Source organism: Thunnus maccoyii, chromosome 5 (assembly GCF_910596095.1).
Source record: "Thunnus maccoyii chromosome 5, fThuMac1.1, whole genome shotgun sequence".
Taxonomy (NCBI): domain Eukaryota; kingdom Metazoa; phylum Chordata; class Actinopteri; order Scombriformes; family Scombridae; genus Thunnus; species Thunnus maccoyii.
Window position 1 is genome coordinate 8,751,603 of NC_056537.1, and position 20,644 is coordinate 8,772,246.

At 40.0% G+C, this 20,644-nt stretch overlaps 1 protein-coding gene across 1 annotated transcript in view; it reads right to left on the reverse strand.

Moving 5' to 3' along the window:
• Window positions 1-20,644, reverse strand: part of LOC121896916 (unconventional myosin-IXAa-like) — a 158,627-nt gene that overhangs the window by 13,462 nt on the left and 124,521 nt on the right. The window contains exons 13-34 of the mRNA XM_042410997.1: window positions 19,209-19,350; window positions 16,271-16,466; window positions 14,656-14,775; window positions 12,517-12,592; window positions 12,107-12,247; window positions 11,568-11,607; window positions 11,331-11,453; window positions 10,949-11,029; window positions 10,722-10,832; window positions 10,163-10,285; window positions 9,922-10,071; window positions 7,963-8,264; window positions 6,070-7,245; window positions 5,479-5,563; window positions 4,532-4,732; window positions 2,859-2,956; window positions 2,317-2,420; window positions 1,736-1,956; window positions 1,073-1,189; window positions 506-694; window positions 143-190; window positions 1-36 (exon numbers count right to left, since the gene is read on the reverse strand). The exon at window positions 1-36 is cut by the window's left edge and continues 76 nt beyond it. Coding sequence (XP_042266931.1) covers window positions 1-36; window positions 143-190; window positions 506-694; window positions 1,073-1,189; window positions 1,736-1,956; window positions 2,317-2,420; window positions 2,859-2,956; window positions 4,532-4,732; window positions 5,479-5,563; window positions 6,070-7,245; window positions 7,963-8,264; window positions 9,922-10,071; window positions 10,163-10,285; window positions 10,722-10,832; window positions 10,949-11,029; window positions 11,331-11,453; window positions 11,568-11,607; window positions 12,107-12,247; window positions 12,517-12,592; window positions 14,656-14,775; window positions 16,271-16,466; window positions 19,209-19,350 — 3,880 coding nt within the window. The remainder of the gene's footprint in view (window positions 37-142; window positions 191-505; window positions 695-1,072; window positions 1,190-1,735; window positions 1,957-2,316; window positions 2,421-2,858; window positions 2,957-4,531; window positions 4,733-5,478; window positions 5,564-6,069; window positions 7,246-7,962; window positions 8,265-9,921; window positions 10,072-10,162; window positions 10,286-10,721; window positions 10,833-10,948; window positions 11,030-11,330; window positions 11,454-11,567; window positions 11,608-12,106; window positions 12,248-12,516; window positions 12,593-14,655; window positions 14,776-16,270; window positions 16,467-19,208; window positions 19,351-20,644) is intronic.

A 20,644-nucleotide genomic window follows, 5' to 3' on the forward strand; every position in this document is an offset into this window, starting at 1 on the left:
GGTGGACTTGAAGATGTGGCCATTGTGTTCCTCCACCTGCAGGAGGCAGCAGATGCCACGGGTCAGCTCCGTTCAACTATTAAAGTTATTGTTTTTAATCCAAATATTTTCTTATGATCTGTCAATTAGATTTCCAACTCACAATGTCAGTTTCCTTTTTCCTCGACTTCTTGCGCTCACGTTTAGGCGCCTGGAAAGAGAAAGAGAGAAATGTGTTGAAAAGGGCTGCACATGTGCTTATATTGCAAGAGCAAAAGTTACTAAATTCTCTCCCATAGTCTGAAAAGTTTACAGTGCGCCTATTAAGTAAAAATGTAAATGATATAACTACAATTATTTACATTATCTGCATCGGTTTTTTTGATTTATTGTGTAATATTTTGCCTGTTTGCTCGCTTACATTTCCGTGTTGTGTTGTCTAGAAAAGAACCCATCACAATCACTCTAAACCTAAATGTTTGTCCATCAATAAAGCCAAATCTGTAATCACTTTTTAAACTCTTACCCTGCCGATGGTTCCCTCCATGGGCTTGTATTCAGTCATGAACTCGTCCAAGAATACCTTGAAGGTGTTGACCCAAACCTTCACAGGCGACTCGCTCCAGTCCCTCTGCTCCAGACGCATGGTCTTCTCCAGGATGTGTTCAAACAGGGCGTAAAGATCCTTGTAACGGATACTCTTCCCATCGTCCATCTAGTAGTGAGCACGAAGGAAAGAAATGGAAATATTTGACAGAATGATCGGAGCTCTTTGTGTCTCAGACGACATATTTATCTTCTTATAGTTCGCATGATATTCAACAGCGGTTAACATTTACTATTCAGGGTCATTCTGTTGAATTTAGATTATTCAGGTTTAATTGTGTCCTCTTAGGTGCCAGATGGGTGCGGTACCTCACTGGGCAAAACATTACATGCCAGAAAGTCTCAACAATCACAGGAAAGTATTTGAGAGTCAATTTAGCGTACTTTAATGTGATTGACAACTTCCCCGACTTCCCTATCTCACCGGTCCCGTAGTGCTTCGAGCAGCTGAAGGCAAACAAAACAGAAAAGAGCAATGAGGACTTACAGCCAGGGCGGTGGAGTAGGAGTTGAAGATGTTGATCCTGAACTCCTTCAGCGCTTTTTTGAAGACGAGATCCACCATAGTGTCCTTCTTACCATCTTCAGACTCCAGGTCAGCAATCTGGAGGGACAAATTATCAAATAAACGTCCTCAAAAGTGATAAAACATGAATAAAATAGCTGAATGTTTCCTGAGACATGTTAAAATGTAATATAGAACGCAAGACCATCCTTAAAAATTGGAAAAACTATGTTGAAGTGACTGTAAATGCCACATTCTTATGCAATTTTAGCATAAACATACAAAATATGTTGGTTATACGCTATTTTGAAACTGATTACAACCTGATCTGTAAGTACTGTAAGTAATAATAGTAGTTGTGGCAACATAAACAAATCTGAGCCATAAATCTGACAATAATAAAGACAAAAAGCCCAGTCAGGACACTGTTTACAAGACAGACTCAATTAATGTCTGCAAGATTCACCAAGTTGAATTTAATACACATTTAAACCTGCAGTAAGTGATTTTTGGCCACTTGAGTGGAGTGAAAAAAGCTGTAAAAACAATATATAACATATATGAATATCAGTGTCTTTGGGGAAACCTACATACAGAAACCTAACAGTTATTTAAGTGTGTTATTTTCCAGGGTTGATCTCTGACCTTCTTCATGAGGAAGTCGTTCATGGTGCGGTAGTCGTGAGCCGAGGTGAGGATGTGCAGAGCATCGTTCTGCCACTGGGCTGGTTCCAGAGCGATGCTGCTGATCTTCACGCTGCGACGCCTCCTCATCTTCGGAGACAACTCCTTGTTCTCCTTACTGTCCCTGACCCCCCGCGAAGGAGCCGCCTCCAGGTCTGGACTGTGAGGAGGAGACGGGCCTTCTGGAAAGACAAGAAAGAGACAGGAGAGAAAAAGGGATTACTAAAAATGATTTGTGATTTTGTTAATCCAAGAGTGAAAGTCCCTGTAGGAAAAATGTGGTTCTTCATAAAAACTTTATTATCCTATTAAATAATGTTCTGTGCAGTGGTGGACTGAACTCCGCTGCTGTTCTGTTTCTCATCAAAAATTGTGGAGGAGGGCAGCCAAAACTAAAATCTGCCTGCAGGGGGAAAGTGTGCTTGTAGTTCTGTAAAAATGTGTATGTTTTTGTGTTTGTGAAGTTTGTAAAATCTATACTCAGAGGCTAAAGACAGAACATTTTGTGTGTAGGTCTTTTTTTTGTTTGTTTGTTTTTTTACCATGTGTCTCTGCAGCTTCGCTCCTGCTCGCCTGCTTCTCTCTTGACAGTTTTTTCTCGCCGTGTTTCGTCTTACTCCAGAATCGCATCTTTCCTCTCATCCTGCTAAATCACACAACACAACTGATTAATTTAAAATCAATTAATTTAAAAAAAAATACATCAAAAAAAGTGAGGAAAAGTAATGAAAAACTTCATGACAAGCGTGTTCTCTCAATTGTAAAGGCTTCCCAAGAAATGCATCTCTATGACACATTGCAGCTGTGAAATAAACCAAATAAACCACCTGAGGTACCACACACAGTCATTGTTTTTATAGATGTATTGAAGTTTTTTTAGAAGAGCATATCCAAAATAATTAGCAAAAATGGGAGTCAATATGAGAAAAAAATCAAAAAAAGGAAAAAGAAACTACAGTAACATTGGGTTTTTTTATTTTCTTTTGAAAGAAGTCGATGTATTTGTCTTGATAAAGACTGAAGAAATAAGAAGCAAGAGGATTTTTTGTGCCTGTACGTAAAAAGAGACACTGGAGGAATCTACCTTCCATCCTGACTGGATGTTTTCCGGAGGACCTCCACCTTGCCCAGGTCTCCTGATGACATGGTCTTATGGATCTTTTTCTGATCTTTGTGAGAAGGCTGGAGAGCAGAGAGCAACGACGGGTCAGTCATAAAATATATGAACTTTACCTTCATCAGACTCATCAGGGATGCTGACGAGTGGAGTTTAGCAACCATCTCCGGGCTCTCGATTTCCTGTTTAACACAAGCTGATTCCTCTACGTGGACAATAATGGACAGTAATACTATGTGATGGAGTAATACAATATGTTTATATAATTTATCCTGTAATATTATTCCACATCACTGCAGTAAACATTTGTAAATTGTGTGAGTGTCCACATATTTAAGTATTTCTCTTCAGGCTCTACTGTTTCTACTAAATCTACTGATGTGATGAATTACACAAACATCTACTGAATCGGAAGAGATTGAAGAAACCAGCAATATTAACGGGAATAATGCTGATATTAAGAGTGTGTGTGTGAGAGAGAGAGAGAAACAGAAGTCATGCTGTTGTTAGTGAGAAGTGACTCTGCTCGAGGTTTTGACGATTCCAGCATGCAGGAGCAGCAGTTGGCGTGCAGAGCGATACGAGGCGTGATGATGTGTTTTCAGGACAGGCCAAGTTGTTGAAGGTAAACATGTGAGCGGGCAACATCTTTGTCTGCAAGTCAGTCAATCCTTACTGTGAATATCTCTGTTCGTTGTTGTTAAAGAAGAAGTAGATGCAGGGATACTTTAATACTTTTGAGCATTTTGAGTTTTAATCTCTTATTTTCCCATCAAGACACTGTAAGCAGCACATTGTGAGTTTTCAGGGAGTTTTCTTCTTCACCTATTCCAAAAATGACTAAAATCTTTCCAAATTGAATCTGATAAGGGTTTCAAAAACAGCAGACTAATAACTTGAGGTGGATATAAACAATACCAAAAATGTTTTCAGCTTCCTTCACAACTAATGCAGAAAGTAATGACCAACAGTTTCGATAATTGATTCATCATTTTGGTTGTATATCAACCAAAAATACCAAACATTTTCTAGTTGCAGCTTCTTTAATGTGAACATTTGCTGCTATTCTCAGTTTTATATCAATGAAAATGAATTTCTTTGGCTTTTGGACTGTTGCTTGGGAAAAAAAGACCAACAGAAGATGTCTCCTTTGGTTCTGAGAACTTGCAATGGGTGTTTTTCAATCATTTTTTGAACATTTAATTGATTGAAGGGATTAGTTGCAGCCTTATTCACAATGTGGCATGTGTTTATTGAAGGAAAATAGGCGATTAAACTCCAAAATGTTGACGTATCCCTTGATAAAGAGAAATACTGTTGAGATGGGAGGAAGAAGGGAGCGACGCTCAGATGTGAAAGCTTAGCTCGGGCCACCAAAGCGAGGTGCGAGGCCATTCATCCCCGATCAGCCACGGTGACGGTTTGCTTGAGTGGAAAGATTTCAGATATTTTCATATCAGCAGAGAAACATTTGTTTGGTGATACTGTAGCTCAGTAGTCAGAGCCCAACAGTAGAGGGGTTAGCAGTGTTAAAATGCTCCTCCCCCAGCCGCTTGGCCGGGTCCACCTGAGAAGAAGGTGGAAGAGGGGAAGGAAACTTGCTCGGAGGTCAAGGGACCTCTGGAGATCTGGGAATTTACCATCTCGGAGTCACTGTGACAGTCAGCCTCGGGGTGGGCGCGTGAGGGAGACAGGGAAGGGGGCAGCGTGCGGGAGTGGGCAAGGATGTAGTATTCATCGTCGTCGTCCGACTGGGTCGCCCCCTCAGAGTTACAGCGGGTGAGGAAGTCGGAGCGCGTCCGGGACATGCGCGCTTTCTTTTTGGGGCCTGGGCGGCCCACCTGCTTCCAGGCAACCACAGGAACATCAGGTCAGCTGCCTTATGTGTGTGTGTGTGTGTGTGTGTGTGTCTTTACATGAGATCCTGGAATTGACTTGATGACTTTTGATGTAGCAAAAAGTAAATCCAACAAGCCTTAGTTAACCTTGAAATATCTTTTATGAGGTAAATTCATGACAAAAATTACAGTAAGTAGCTACAGATACTCAACTAAACAACATTTCAAAATAAAACTGGGTGAACAGGGAGGCTGTCTAAAGTCTGCAATAAGTAGTGAGTTGGTAGGAATATTCATGTTAGTGTGTATTTCTGCATGTTTATTTTCATATCTGTTGTACATAAAAGCTTGCTTGTCCTTGTCTAGAGTTGTTATCTTTATTTAGCTGTTTGTTTATGTTGGTTGCATCTCTGTATATTTGTTATTTGTTGTACATTTGAGCTACTGAAAATCAAATTCATCCGAATTATTTGAGGTATCAGCAGACTTCACCGATAAAGAGGTTTAAACACAGAGTGAATATTTCTGTAGATACAGAGATGGTAAAAAAAAACATAACAGAAAAGCAAAACTGACTCCAGCTTTATAATCAGAAATGTATTTTCTACTTATCATTCCTGAAGATTAACTACAACAAGATCAATCTGTACATATATAGTATGAACAGGTCACTGCGTAAGAATCAGACACTTGTGCCTCTGATGTGTGAGGTGTGTGCGTTTGCGTCAGTGTGTGTGTGTGTGTCCTACCTCTCTGTTTCTGGATCCTGCAGATTTGGAGTCCTCTCTGTACATGGCCAAAGATCTTTCCTGGTTCACCAAATCCTTGTCTGACCTGCAACACACAACCAAGAAAATCTATTTTTACACTAAACTGATGCTTTGGAAGAAAAAAAACTCTAATAGTGGCAGAACTTCGTGTTTTTACTTTAACTGAAACCTCACAAGGCCCTTTGTATGATGTTTGTTGAAATTACAACTATTGAAAATGTATAACTTTTTCAAAATGCAGCTTTAAAATAATCAAATATGGTTCTTTTCCTTAATTGCATGAATAAATATTTACATAAAACTTCCTTCAAATTAAAAGTAAAGGCTTGACTTTTTACAGAATTTAGAGAAAGGGTTTTAACGTCATAGAAAGTCATATTTTTGGTCGACCACAACGTGTTTTGAGACTTTATAAGAGACAATTTCACAGATTGATGTAAACAGTGACACCGCCCAACAATAGTCACATCCTGGTCTTGTTATCGTCTACCTCTCTGTGCTTGTATGCTAAATTTCCCTCCTGGGATCCAGTAAGTTTTATCGTATTTTATCTTTTAATGGTTGACTTACTTGGAGAAGGGCAGCTTGCGTCTGGGTGGGGAGAACACAGTGTTGGACGGTTTCTCCATCATATTTACAATCACAGTCTGGGCTGAGCTCTTCTTCTGGGCTTTTGGTGGTTTGGTGTCCAGGACCGGGCTGGGAGCCTCCTGAACAGGCCGGACCACATTCTTCTCCTGCTGACTCGGGAGAACAGCGGGAACATCGGGCTTCGGCTCCAGGACGATCTGGATGTCCACCTCTGAGGAGCTAATCCCCGCTACTTCTGGACTTGCTGCTTGAGTGCTTGAAGACTTGTCCACCTCAGAGACATCTCTACTGGACTGGGGAGCAATCCCGTTAGGCTCTTCGACTGCCGGTCCTACCTCCAGGCCCGCAATGTGGGTAATTAGGGAACTGGATGATGTTGCTTCTGGTTCAGAAGCTCCTTCTTGGGTTTGGGCTGCCAGCAGCTCCCCCTCCTCCACAGGGCTCTCTTTCTGCATACTGATCAACACCACTACAGGTCTTCGAGAGGTGGACTCCCTTCTCTCTTTGTGAGATTTGTTGGGGCTTTCAAATTTTGGTTCATGAACTGGACTTTGGTCAGAAGCGATATAAAACGTTGCCCGTGGACTCTCTGCCTTGTTTGGCGCCTCAATCCCGGGCTTTTCATTATGGTTTGAGTCTGTCAGTCCCTCGTGAAGTTGACTATCCAGCGCCGGAGGATGTTCTTGTTGTGCAGAACCTTCAGTCTCCATGTCTTCCACACTGAGCAGCTCAAAACTTCCATGACTAGCTGGAGATCCCCGGGGTGAGTGTCTGTGATGGTCCTCTGGCTGACAGGTGCTGCCATCCGGGACCAGGTCTTCCTGCAGAGTTCCTCCCACACTGGTTGTCCGAACCTTGAGTAGCTCCAAGCTGAACTGAGCCTGCTCCAGCTCCCTCATTCGTCTGCTCTCTCTTTTTGATCGATTCTTATGACTCGTCTCATCTACGCTCCTATTTCGCTCAGAGTCCTCTTCTTTTTCTGTCTCTCCTTCATCAAACGAAACAGGCTTCGAGTCTTCAGCAGGTTCGGCGGAGGTATCCTGGACGCAACTTTCCTGTCCTGATGCGGTGAGATCCTCCTCGGTTCCTGCATCCATCTCTGCAGGTGGACTACAGAGTAGCTGTCTTTCATGCTGCTCCTTCACTTCTATGAACCTAAAGACGTTATAAAAGTTATTAACATTTGGTCAAACGCAGGAAAGAAAACTGACACCTAACAACGTCACTTTACATTAAAGGCATTATCTGTAGAATTTGAAAATTTCCAACATTACTGACCCCCAATGGTATCAAGAAAGATACTGTGGCAACAATACAAGCTGCTTCCTCCCCCAGCTATTGAACCAGGGGACACAGAAAGAAGGGCTGAAAGCAACATGTAGATGGCACCAGCTTTTTTAATTTATTTCAACAAGATTGATGAGAACAATGATGTTGGAACAATTTGACAGATGTTATAATCACATAAAAAGTCATGGCTCAAAGTGCAGAAATGTGCCCGTTTTTTCTTTTTTTTTTAAAACAGAGAAGGTCACGTTTTTAAAAAAAAGTATGGAGTGGTTTCAGATTTTATAGTCCAATGCAACCAAGATTTGTTGTTTCCTGCTACAAGAAAACAATTGTTGTCAGTTTAGATTTACAGAAGAGGAGACAGCACAAGCGCCTCTTCATACATTTCAAAAATAAACACTTTAATTATAGATTGTTTGCACTGCAAATGCTGTTTCTGAAAATAAAATCGTCAGTTTTTTGCACCAATTTGACACAGATTTATTCTCAGATTACTGGAACAAAAATAATGAGTCGTACATTGGCAAAGCAAACAACTGGAACTAAGTGCTTGACCATACATACACTAACTCCTTGACGTACCTGAGTCGAGCCAAGTGCCCCCTGCCCATCGCCTGTAGCTGCGTCACAGCCCTGCACGTCGCACAGTAGCGGCTCCTCTCCCTGAATCCTCTCCAGGCCGCTTGAACCGTGACGGCTGCCAGAGTCCTGCGATGGCAGCAGTTTCTCCAGCTCCTCTGTATGACTATGGCAGAGTCCCGCCACTGCAGGAACCTCCGACGCTCCCTGTAGCTCCTCCAGGCCGCCTGCAGACACACCGCCGCCTCTTCCTCATCGCTCGCATCGATGGTGGACTGTCTGAGGAGGCAGCATCGCCACCATCGCTGCAGAGACAGAAACAGAGAAAGATTCGTTCATTCATTTGAGTAATGAGGAGATTTCCAGTTGTAAGACAAATCCTTTAGTGATAGATTTTGACCAGAACATGCCTCTTTACTGATTTTACCTTTTAGGTTTGATGTACTTCAAGACTTGGCTAGCAAATATTGATATTTCTGAAAAGGTAAAAGGTGTTAATCTCCCTATCAACCATCTAAAAACACCTTCCTGCTGAGTGAACTCTGGCTAAGACTCAAATGAGTAAATTTATGGAATTTGATATTTTTGTTATTCATGGCATCCTACAGTATCTCAGGACAATGTGATACGACTTATCTGGCAGACATCATTGGAATTTTTGACAACTTCAAGCAGGCTAAGAAAACCTTGCATCATTTTGATTTGAACTTGGAATAACTTCATTTACTTCCAATTCAAACATGTAGTCATGGTCGAATTGTATTCTAGCCATGTGCTGACAGAAACTTTATTAACAAGCTACTGAAAATAACGACCTTAACCTCTTTTTCTGCCCAACTTCACAAATGAAAAGTACACTGTCCCTGTGAAATTTTAGAAAGTCATTACAGTGTTTATATAAAGAATTATTAGACCTCAAAGAGATGGAGGCTCCACAGTCAACCTTGACATTTATATATTAAGTGACGGTTTATGTATTAATACTTTCACTAAATTATTCTTCAGCTTCATTGGCTCCTGCTCAGGGTTTCACTGTGTCTGGACTGACTGTGTTTGTTTTCTTTCAGCCTGACAAAGATTTGGACAGCTCCCCTCCGAGGGTTCTTCCAGAGAAAACATACCAACAGAGGCCTGAATTTAATGTTTTCTTCCTCTGTCAATCCGTTTCACCGTTTGCTTTCTTTCATTCTGTCTCTCGCTCTTGAGTCTCTTTCTTTCTCTCCTGAGAGAGGTAAGAGTACGGCTCTATAGTCTGACAACATACCTGTTCATCTCACCACTTTAAAAATAAAGTTCCTTTCTTAGGTTTATATCAGAACAAGTTATATACAGCTATATATCTACTTACGAGAATAAATTAATACTTAAAATTAATTAAGGTGTGCTATCAGTCATTTAGTCAACCAGCAAAGCCAGTTTCTTCCTGCTTTTTTTAAAAGTGCAAACACCTTTTTGATGTAATCTTGTTATTCTGTAACACGTTTTAAATTATATATATCTCCTTTTGGAATGAAAGCCAAAATATACACAGTGCTTTATATTACAGAGTTACAATAGCTGGAGTAGTGAGTGGAAACTGTTGTAGCTACTATATAGAAGGCATAAACTTTCATCATCCCTAATCTCTGTATCTATATTTAGAGAAGCCTGTTCTTTATGAAGGTTTAAAGTTTCTGTCTGGAGTAAATGCACAACTGTTAATCACTTAATGCTTAACAGTCTAAGGTTAAGTAGCCTTAATGGACTAAAGAAACTCCTCCTGAGATGTTGGATGGAAGAAACTTTGACTTGTGGGATTCTTGAATTGATTCATGATGCACTTACAGCAGTAATTTAATAGAAAATCAAATTTTTAAATATTGTTTAACTGCATGAAGACGACATCAGGATCACGGATGTGTCAGTGCTGAACATGACCACGTCTCAGACTGAAGCCTTCACCTTCCCTTCACAGCATCTCACCTGGATTGCAGAAGCAGCTCGTCTCATGTCGACAAAGTGCTTCCTCTCCAGGACGGCCCTGAAGCGGCGCTGCAGCGTGACGATTCGCCGCAGCACTTCCTGGTGGAGGAGTGTCTGAAGACGCTGACGCTCCGCCTCCCGCAGGAACACCTAAACAACACAAGAACATTTACATACATGAAGTCACACACTAGCTGAAGCCCAACAGATAAGATGGTGAAACAGAGATGTGAATCCGTACCATCGTGTTGCCCACTTGATACCCAGCAGGTGGCAGGTGGATCCGCCGGAAAAACTCCCTGATGCCTGATTTGGTTGGACTCGTGCCTCGAGGAAGCAGCACATGAAAGTGACGCACAAAGTCCTGGAAGAAGAAGATGTGTTTGTGTGGTTAATATATTCAATTAGATACTAATTAAAGTTGACAAGCAATGTTTGATTTAAGCTTCCATAGAAAATAATATATTACTAAACATTTCATTATATTTAGAAGAGAGCTGCAACAGTTAGTCAGTGGATAGAAAATTAATGATGATTAATGATATTTGTAAATCTCAACATCTTGCAAGACAACTTAGATGAACATTTAGCTTTATCTGTGAAGCAATAAAAAGGAAGATGCATGAGATAGAAACAGCTGAAATAAGCCTGTAAATAAAATAAGATGAAATAACAAACTACATGTTTGTTACTCATCTCTATCACCTCACTATGAACTAACACAATGCTAAAAATAAAAAACACTGTAGCACTGACGTTGACTGTGGATCTGCTGTTAGATGGTAGCAGGAGAGGATTACCTGAAACGTGTACTTGATACTGTATCCTGATTGGCGGATCCGGACGGTTTCCAGCATACCTGTGTACCTCAGCTGTCTGAGAACCAGGCTGTCGTTGAAACGCAACGGCAGCTGAGCGAGACAGGACAACAGATTAAGAAGGTAAATAAAAAACGAAAGTAGAAAGTCAATCAGTCAGCCGTAAAGGAAGCTGCATTTAAGTGATGAGTCTGCAGCGGAAAAATTACCTTCTCAGCGTTGGATCGAATACACTTTACAAAGTACGGCTCCGATTGATCGAGAGTCTCCATCAGCTTGTTGAGGGACGCCTGCACACAGAAATCAATGACATCACATCCTTATCCAGTGGCAATAAAGGGAAATACCACTTTTTTACGCTTATCTCGTAAATCAATTAGCATATTTAAACACAGAAAGCGATGCAGATAACAGCTCATATATTGCTAAATGTGTGTCCTCTTCAGAAAAAACAGTATCTTTTCTCGAGTCTTGTACTCTTTCATGCTTGCTAATAATCATTTCAGGCTGTTGCTGCTGCTGCTGCTGATGTGTCACCCATGTTTTTGTAATTCACAGACTCGTCCAGCAGAGGGTGACGACAGCACTGACCTGGAACTGGGCACTGATGCTGGGCGGTTTCTTCTTCTTGTGCAGGTGAAGCAGAGACTTGGTGATGCGGTCGTGGAGCGTCACGCTGCCCAGGTATCGCAGAGACTTCACGTCTAACAAGTGCTGCACACACACACACACACACACACAAAGCCAGAGAATACATGAATCTCCTTAAGATGCTGTTTTTAAAATACTGTTTCTTATGATGTTGACGTGTGTGTGTGTGTGTCTTACCTTGGGAAGAGTCAGCTTAGTTTTGCAGTTTTTGTTTCTCCTAAAAGGTGAGAAAGAGTGTTTTCATTAGCAGATATTAAATGCAGATTTCAAGGAACAGTGAATGAAAAGCATACTTTCATGATTTAATTTTATACATTCCTAAATGTGGAGACTTCTGAAGAACAATTTAAAGGAGTATTTTCAAAACTGAAGCACAAAAAAACCAGAGATTTCTTCCCTTTCAGTCCCTATAATTTTCTTTCTCTGAAAGCCTTACACAGCAGCTACACTACCGATAATGCAAATGGATAGCATTATATCCCTTGGCCTTCCTGTTTTGGCTACAAAAACTGTCACTCAAGCTCATTTCCAGCTCTTCTGCCACCTAACAGATGTAGCTCAAGTTACACAAAGAGCTAAAACGAACAAAAAAAGGCAAGGAGGAAGGAGGAAAAATGGAAAAACAGACTGTGATTTTAAAGTCTGTGAGTTTAAACCGAACATTTAATAGTTTTTTAAGTAAAAGAAATGAGTCAGAGCAGTTCTGTCTCACTCACAGTAGGATGCCCTGAGCTCTCTCCAGGAGCTTGCTGTTGGAGGAGTTGATGAAGATGCCGTCTTCTTCCAGAGCGGGGCTGCCCGAGGACAGACGACCCGACCTTGAGCTACGACCGTTACAACCAACACCATAGCCATCCCTACAGAGGGGAAGGGAGAGAGAAGGATACATTACACACTATTACACACTATTTTATTTAGTTTAAATAGTATTATTAATCATTATTACAGATTTTAATTTAGATTTCCTGTGGTGAGGGATTTCAAGATGACACCAATTTCAAATAATTAACAGTCTTCTGACTTTATTACAGTAATTACAAACAGCCATCTTGCTTAGTTCAACTGGAAGAAGTCGGATATAGAAGAATATATTAAAATGTCCCGGACTGAGACTTGGAGAACTCACCAGCTGGCCTTCTCATTCAGAGCGTTGGTGCCTTGAAGATCTGATAGAGGTGTTCGGGGATTCTTCCTAGTGATACCTGGATGGCAGGAGGAGAAGAGACATATCAGATTCACATCTTGCTGGATTTATCTATAAGTCGCTTCCAACCGCAGCATGAAGAATCCAGCTTTTTAGGGCCTCTTTCCGCTACTTTCTCTGAAGCACCTTGCTTTTTCCACGGACATACTGTATTTTAGATCAAGTATTCACCAGGGTATCTCTACAGTATCCCTCCTTTATGTCTCGTTACTTGCTGCTTTCTTTCCTATTTTCATCCTTGTCTTAGACTGGTTTTACTTTTGTATCTGTGTGTGATCGACTGTGCGTAAAAGAGATATTTTCTACACTGGTGTTGTCGGAGGAACGTTAATGAGTACGGTGACATTATATGTGAAACAAACAGTTAATGAGCTGAGAGTTTCCACTTTCTCTCTCTTTTTTCTCTTTAGTTTAAACTCACTGCTTTTACTATGCAATGACACAATTTCACAAAACGAAAAAAAGAAGTTAAGTCTGTATTTCGATATATCTCTCTGGGGGCTGGTGGAGACCAAAAATAGAGCTAAAAGAAGAGTGAATATTGGACTTAGATTCACTTCATTTCTGTGTTGTCAACTGTAAATTTTAATAGAATCAAGTATTGCATTTGCACTTTACTTTAAGTCCCTCTATTTAAGCATTTATAAGCAGTATAGTGGTTTTTAACACACTATAACACTGTTGTCAGCAGATAAGGGCATTTTAGGTGTTAATTAATGTATAGTATCATTGTCAGTTATAACTTCTATGAAGATATTTTATAATATTACAACTGTGTACAACTGTCATTTTTAATTTCTTTTTTGTAGACCAGCATCCACGTACATGTGTCCATGAAATATCCTGACTTTTAATCCCTAATATGGGTCAAACTCCAAAATCTCCAACAGTATTTCCATTAGATCCTCAATGCCCACGTCTTTCAAACCTCACGCCATCAGTTTGTAACCCATGTGACATCATCAGGGTTGTTTTCTCAGACTTGAGCCCGTTCCACCAGAAGATGTTATTCAACTCTTTTAACAGGCTGAATAATACTTCCTCTGACTAGTAAACTCATCTTAATGTGTAAAATCAGTGGAGTTTCCCTTTAATGGGGGAAAACCTTTGGGGATTTCACTTGGAAATGTTCTTGGACATTAATTTCAGTGCTGGCTGCTGAAATGAAAGCAAAGTGCTGTTTAACAACATGAAGACATGTGACACGCACACTCGCACGTAGAAACATAGGTGCATGAGGACAGACTGAGTCACACATATACACACAAATACATGGACATTAGAGAAAAAACACGTGATCAAGAATCATTAAACCCTCCAGGTCCACATGGGACTGTTCATTTGTCTGATCACTCATGCGTGGAGAAATCGTCTGGTTATAAGCTGACCGGCGCTCTGAATGACCCACATGTCTGATTTCCAGTGTCTTATAAACAGCTGTAATAAAACCGGCTCACTGAGGCTGAAAATCATAAGAGAGCAATTACTCTCAACTTGACCATAAATGACTTTTTCAGTGCAGCCTGGAATTGATTCCTTTGATTGGGTTGAGGTAAGCGAGTGGGATTTTAATAAAGGCAACACGTCAGTTCACCTCAGTTCAACAGACTTTTATCAACGGAAATTCATCCCATTATAAAGCCCATTAACATGGAGCACCTTTCCAAAAACGACAGATATGAAGACTTTTAATCCCGAAAGAAATGTATCCAGTTTCACTATTACTTTTAAAGGCACACTACATACTGCAGGATCCTAAAAAAAACAATATATACAAAAATAATCCCTCTCAATCATCACTTACGACCGACTAGAAGTGTGTGGCGTTGTATTTATCTGCAGAGACTCTGCCCTCTGTCTGTATTTTCTTATTATTTTGCTGTTTTCGGGACGTTTCTGGGCGTTAACCTTTGGGGAGCGGGTGTGTAGCCCCCAGCCAATAACAACGCCTCTACCTCTTTTATGATAAATCAGGATATTTTTTAGTTCATAAACAACAAACATCGATACTTTCGTGTACAATATGGTAGAGAGGCTTGAGGTTTTTTTGTAGTTTCTTACTGTATTTCTCATCTTTGCATCTTTGAAGGATCTCAAGGCTCCTTTGGTGAACCGGATGATGAAGGAAACTGAAGCTGTCAACAGTTTTGACAACAGCACAGGGAACTGCAGCATCATTACCTGCAGAGAGAGGGGAGGTGAGGGTGGGGAGGGGGGGACGGAGGGAAAAGACAGACTTTATTTTTTCCTCACTGAAGCATCTCTATGCAAGATCATGAGGACCAACATGTTTTCAATACCTTAAGCACAAAACAGACAAGAAAGAGAAAGGAAAGAATCAAATGAAGAGATAAAATGGCAGAGAGTCGGGGAAGAAGGTGAATTAAGAAACAACAGAAGCAGCAGAAACAAAACAAAAGGAGGATGAGTCAGATAAGAAGAAGAAGAAGAAGAAGAAGAAGAAGAAGAAGAAGAAGAAGAAGAAGAGAGGGAATTCTTCATGTGAAAAGAAGAAATAAATCAACACAAAAGCCTCTGATATAATCAGTGGTGACATTTTCAAACACTCTGCACCAAAACATTCCACCCAGTTAGTGAAAATAAACTCTGGAGAAGAAGATCAAAATCCCTCTTCTTCCTCCTCCTCCTCCTCCTTCTCCTCCTCATCATCAACAGCAGCAGCAAAACTCCTCTTCCTGGCCCAATTACAGTAAAACATGAACTTGAACATCACAGTATTGCAGTACAGCGTTCTCTACGCTAATTAATTCCATTAATAAATATACGTGTGTGTGTGTGTTGAACCGTGAAGTCGAGCTTATTTGAAGCACATTCAGGAGGAGAAACACAATTATTTTTTGCTTGTTGAAACCTTTGGAGTGAAAAAAACTATTCTGAGCTTGTATTAAGCTTGTCTAATGTAACCTTATTTAATCAGGGCTGTAAAAATGATTATTATCATTTTATAATTACGGTGGATTAATCTGCGGGGTTAAACTTTTTGATTAACTGATTCATTGTTTAGTCTATAAAAACGGCAGAAATAGAGAAAAATGCCAGAAACAAGCTCCCAGAGCCCCTGCTAATATGAGTTGCCTGTTTTTTTGGTATAGTTTGGTTTAATGACAATTCTAATATATGTATAATATATCACATATATCAGACTTTCTTTAAATTTCAGGGATAGATTCATTTACCAAGATTGAGATCAGCATTAAATGTCTGATATTATGAAATATTATAGAATAGGGACTAAAAAAACCAAACAAACATTTGAATCATATGAACAAACAATCTTTTTTTTTCAGGAAGAAGACATAGTTGTTATAGATACCCCCAAAAAAGAAATCACATCATAAAAGACAACAGTTGTATAGTTAAAGATGTGAGATGTTAAAGATACATACAGTAGCCCCGACAGCTCGATACACTGCAGCTTAAGAAAACACAAATGAAGGAAACATCTCAGACGTTTTTTTTCTGTGATGTTCCGTGCAACTTGCAGTGTTTCTGTACTCGGTTGTGTTTTCTCACAATCAATCAACTTGTTGTTTTCTTCATTTGCCATTGTTTTTTTCTATTTGCATGTCTTTTCTTCTGTTGCAGTGTTCAGAGCTCTCAGCGGCCACCATACAGACATTTATAGACCGGGCTTATACCGTCGGCCTTTCCTCACCAGTTTTTTTGTGGGTGTGTCTGCGGCCGGCTTCCCTGAAAGCCACCAGGGCCCTGAAGTAGGCGCGCAGCACGGCCCAGCGGAAGGTCGCCACGGGGTCAATTCCCATCAGGCCGCATATGAAGGCGTTCTTGCTGCTTTTCAGCAAGGCCACAATGTCGGGACGCATGTGGTCAGTGTTCTTCTCCCTGAAGTCCTGAATGAAGGAAAGACACATAAATAAATTAATCGATTTGCACCGCACTTTTCATTCATGGTGAAACACAAAAAAGCTACGGTATTAATAACACAGAACACACAACATGTGCATCCAATCAAGCGTCGGTCACTCCGAGAGAAAGTTTGTACCGTCATAATTACACAGTAAGAGTCTGACAGTCTGAGTCTGTCGGTCTGTTTCTTTAACCTCTTGTTGATATTGTATTAAAAGTGCAAATCAAGCAGTTTCTACGTGTCTCGGGAAATCAAATACGGAAAAAAATCATCGGCAAACACAAGGGAAAATGTGTAACACTTATTAGTTATTTAAACAAATAAAAACCTACAGCTCAAGTATCATAACAAACAAAGGCAGACATTATGGCCTTGAGTTAAATGGTGTTTTTTTTATTGTTGTTTGTTTAAAGCCAGTTGGCAGCACAGTTTACAGCTATTTATGGGCAAATGTGCTGTTACTCCACACTGAGTTAATCTCTAGTTCTGAGCAGAGGAAAATAGAGTCTGAATCATCAGCTCAGTGAAGGTTTATATCATTTTGGGTCTACATTTCTTTCTTTTACATTAAATATTCTATAAAACAAAACCGCTGAGGTGATGAAAATCCCCCTCATACACGCAGAAACACCCGCTTAAGCACACAAAGTTGACCGCCGTCTCTTCATCTGTCTGTAAGCGATTAAATATCTCGATTGAAGCCACGCTATGATAACGGAGCCATGAACTATAAACCCTTCAACATATTCTCTCTCCATATGATACGAGTCAGCTGGGTGTTCACTACCGAGCCAACGTCAGACACATTTCACGACTCTGGCTCTCGCCGCGCAGTTCACACTTGGCTCTCAACAGATACGAGATACCTTTCCACATCCACGATAACCAACTGTTATGGATTTATATTATACAGTCAAACTACAATATGCTCGACCCCATTCCAGCACATGTGCTTCTTATCAAAACGCAGCTGGGAAGCGAACTGAGAATTAGATTTAGTTGGAAAAATAGGTCGACAGAACAACAAGAAGGTCTGCTGCAGAGTTTCATAAAGGCTGAAGTGAAGTGAGAAGAACCGTCCTTCATCTGTTTAGAGCTTCAGTTTTACTCTTTAACAGACAGAGGAGTTTTGTTTATTTTACATTTTAGGGATTTTGCCCAAAATTGCAGTTCAGATGAGTCACACCAGCTTCATAACAGTTTAAGCTGCCATATGAGGATTTTTGTGGTTTTTTCCCTCATTACTAGACTGTAATGGAGTTGAGTGTACATGTTACACATTGTTAGAAAATGTCCAAATGCCTCCTTTATACTGTGAGATTCTGGGGGGGGTTTTTTGGGTTGACAATTGTGGGAGAAACGTGGTAAAATCTTTGGTCGTCAATCCAAAATGGTGGCCCTCGATCTCACTGTGAGACACGTCCACTGACGACCGATTTGGAGATTTGGCAACCAAAGACAAGCTGAGGCAAAATTTGTTAGAAATTTGTTAGAAATTTAGGAGCGAATTCTTAAGATGTGACTGCTGCTACAACCTACATCTACAAACAAACCAATCAGAATACAGCATAAAATGAACAATGTGACACTTTGTAAGTGCAGTTTACGAATAAAGTTTAGTTGGAAAACACACTCATTCTCCCAAAAAATGAAAACGATGGAGATGAAATGAAAAAGAAATTTGTGTGACTTTGCTGCATTTTCAAGACATCAGAGCGGCGCAGATGGATGACGTGCCTCTGCTTTCATAAACTTTTTTCTATTTACATCTCAGCGCTACGATTCACCAGACATTCAGCGCACAATCTGACAGCCTCAAACTGACATCATACAGTCTGACACAGACTGTGACCAAGATTTTATTATAAGCGTCTCCCACAACGTGACATGCAGTAAATGTACACGATTATTGTTGTTGCACAGTCTAAAAGGCAAAGACCTGAATCCCAAACTGCTGAAGCTTTGTTTGTGATTAGTCCTTGATGTCAACATCATCATGTACCGAATTAACAAAACTACATGATACTCCACAAGGTACTACTGTTTGTCAAGAAAATACAAATAAGGGAAGAAAAACTGTGTTTAGTTGTGAGGAATTTTCCTTTATTTAATCTCCTGAAGGAAGAGAAACTCAGACAACTGTTGATATTTGTATTTTCGAATCTCCCACAGAAATATGACATTTATCTCTGTTCTTTGTATTTTAACTGGGCCCAGTATGAAACCAGACTTTCAGCTAGTTTGCCACTGATGGATGGGACAGGTCCAACCTTCACCGACCATTTTATCCTTTGTGAATAATCTGTTTTTTCACATCTTCTCTCTTAGAAGATGATAGAGACTTACATTTCATAGGTGTGTCAGAGCTTTTATTTGATTGGCATTGTTCTCATGTGTCCAAAAAGAAGTTGAGAGTAAATGCTCCACAGATGAAAACTGTGCTAAAACCTGCTTGGCGTAAACTCGCGCTTTGACTTTTATAGCATCTCACCAGCACTAAACTAAAGAGTGAAGGTTTTCATTATGTTCACACTTTAATAAATGTGTCTCCTAATACTCTATAAGTGTTTACAGGTGTTGACTGAACGGCTGATTACAGCATCAGTCAGCTCATGCGCAAATACAACAAACGCACTTAACTGATGCACATTCTCGCTTATACGAAGCCCAAACTGTATGTATACACACACACACACACACACACACACACGAGCACATGTCTCACCTTGACTCCGTACTTGACTTTACCGGCGTAGTGTCTGATGATGAAGGCGGGCTCCATAACAGCAGGGAACTCGATGTAGCTGTTTCCTTCATGCTGACGCTTGAACTTGTCCAGCAAGGTCTGATTGGACGCCTGGGGGAAACTGGAGATACAGAGATTTCATCAGTCTGAGGTTCAAAACACTGAGTGATGGCACATCAGAAACTGAAATCTACGACTGAACACATCTTTGTCAACAACCAGGTCACTTCATGCAAATTACTACTCATATATTAAACTATGTCTGACTCTTTTTCTGTCTTACAAAGAAGGTAAGTAAGAGAGGCCAAATAGCTCATACAACAGCGTTATTTTATTTTTAATATGACTTCTGTACTGATTCCATTCAAACTAGACTAAGAGTCTAAGAGTAATAGTATTGGGATTGATTTAAGGAAATGTCTTTGTGCTGACCTTTGGGAAAATTTATACATACACTCAAGGACAAAGAAGAAAGGTTTCAAAGTATCTGGGGCCCATTTATGAAGTATATTAGGGAAAAGTATCTCATATGTTGGACGAGTCTGGGGAAGGATAATTATAGCCTTTGCATTTAAGTAACTGTGTTGGATGAATGTAGTGCAATATAAATATTTAGGTAATGCAAGCATGCCTCTATTCTACTGTACCCCTGTTATTATACTATTATTTATGTAATGTAATTTGATCCATTGATAGTATGTATTATTCTAGATCATAGTTTGTTTACTTGTTTATGTATCATATGTATATATATTTGTCATATATATGTGTATATTATTTTATATACTATATATTCAGTACTTGTAATTATGCATACATAATGTTTTTCTTTTTTTCATTTACAAAATTAGAAAACTCAAATACATTGTTGGAAAAAAAAAAAGAGTCTACACTCAAATGCTAACATGCTGATGTTTACTATGTTAATCATCTTAGTTTAGCGTGTTAGCATGATAACATTTCCTGTATGGCACTAAACACAACGTACAGCTGAGGCTAATGGGATTGTCATTAGTCTTGAAGTTATTTGGTCATAAAACAAATTACTGGACAAATTAAACTTTCAACCCGAGGATGGCGCTAGCTGAATAGTGATTCTGATTCATCCAAATGTCTCTATGAAATTTCATGTCAATCCATCCAATAGCTGTTGAGACACTTCCTTTAAAACAACAAATGGATGTATGATCTAAAGAGGGAAAGTCAGAGGATCACTAGTCACTAGTAAACGAACACAAAGTCACTCAGATTAATCTTCTGGGGTCCATGAATGCCTGTACCAGATTTCATGGCAATCCATTAAACAGTCCAAAGAGGTGGAACAACCTATAAACTGACATTACCATCATTGCCCCTGATGCTGCTAGAGAGCCTAAAATATAAATCAGTTAATTTTCTATTTCCATTTCCTGCTA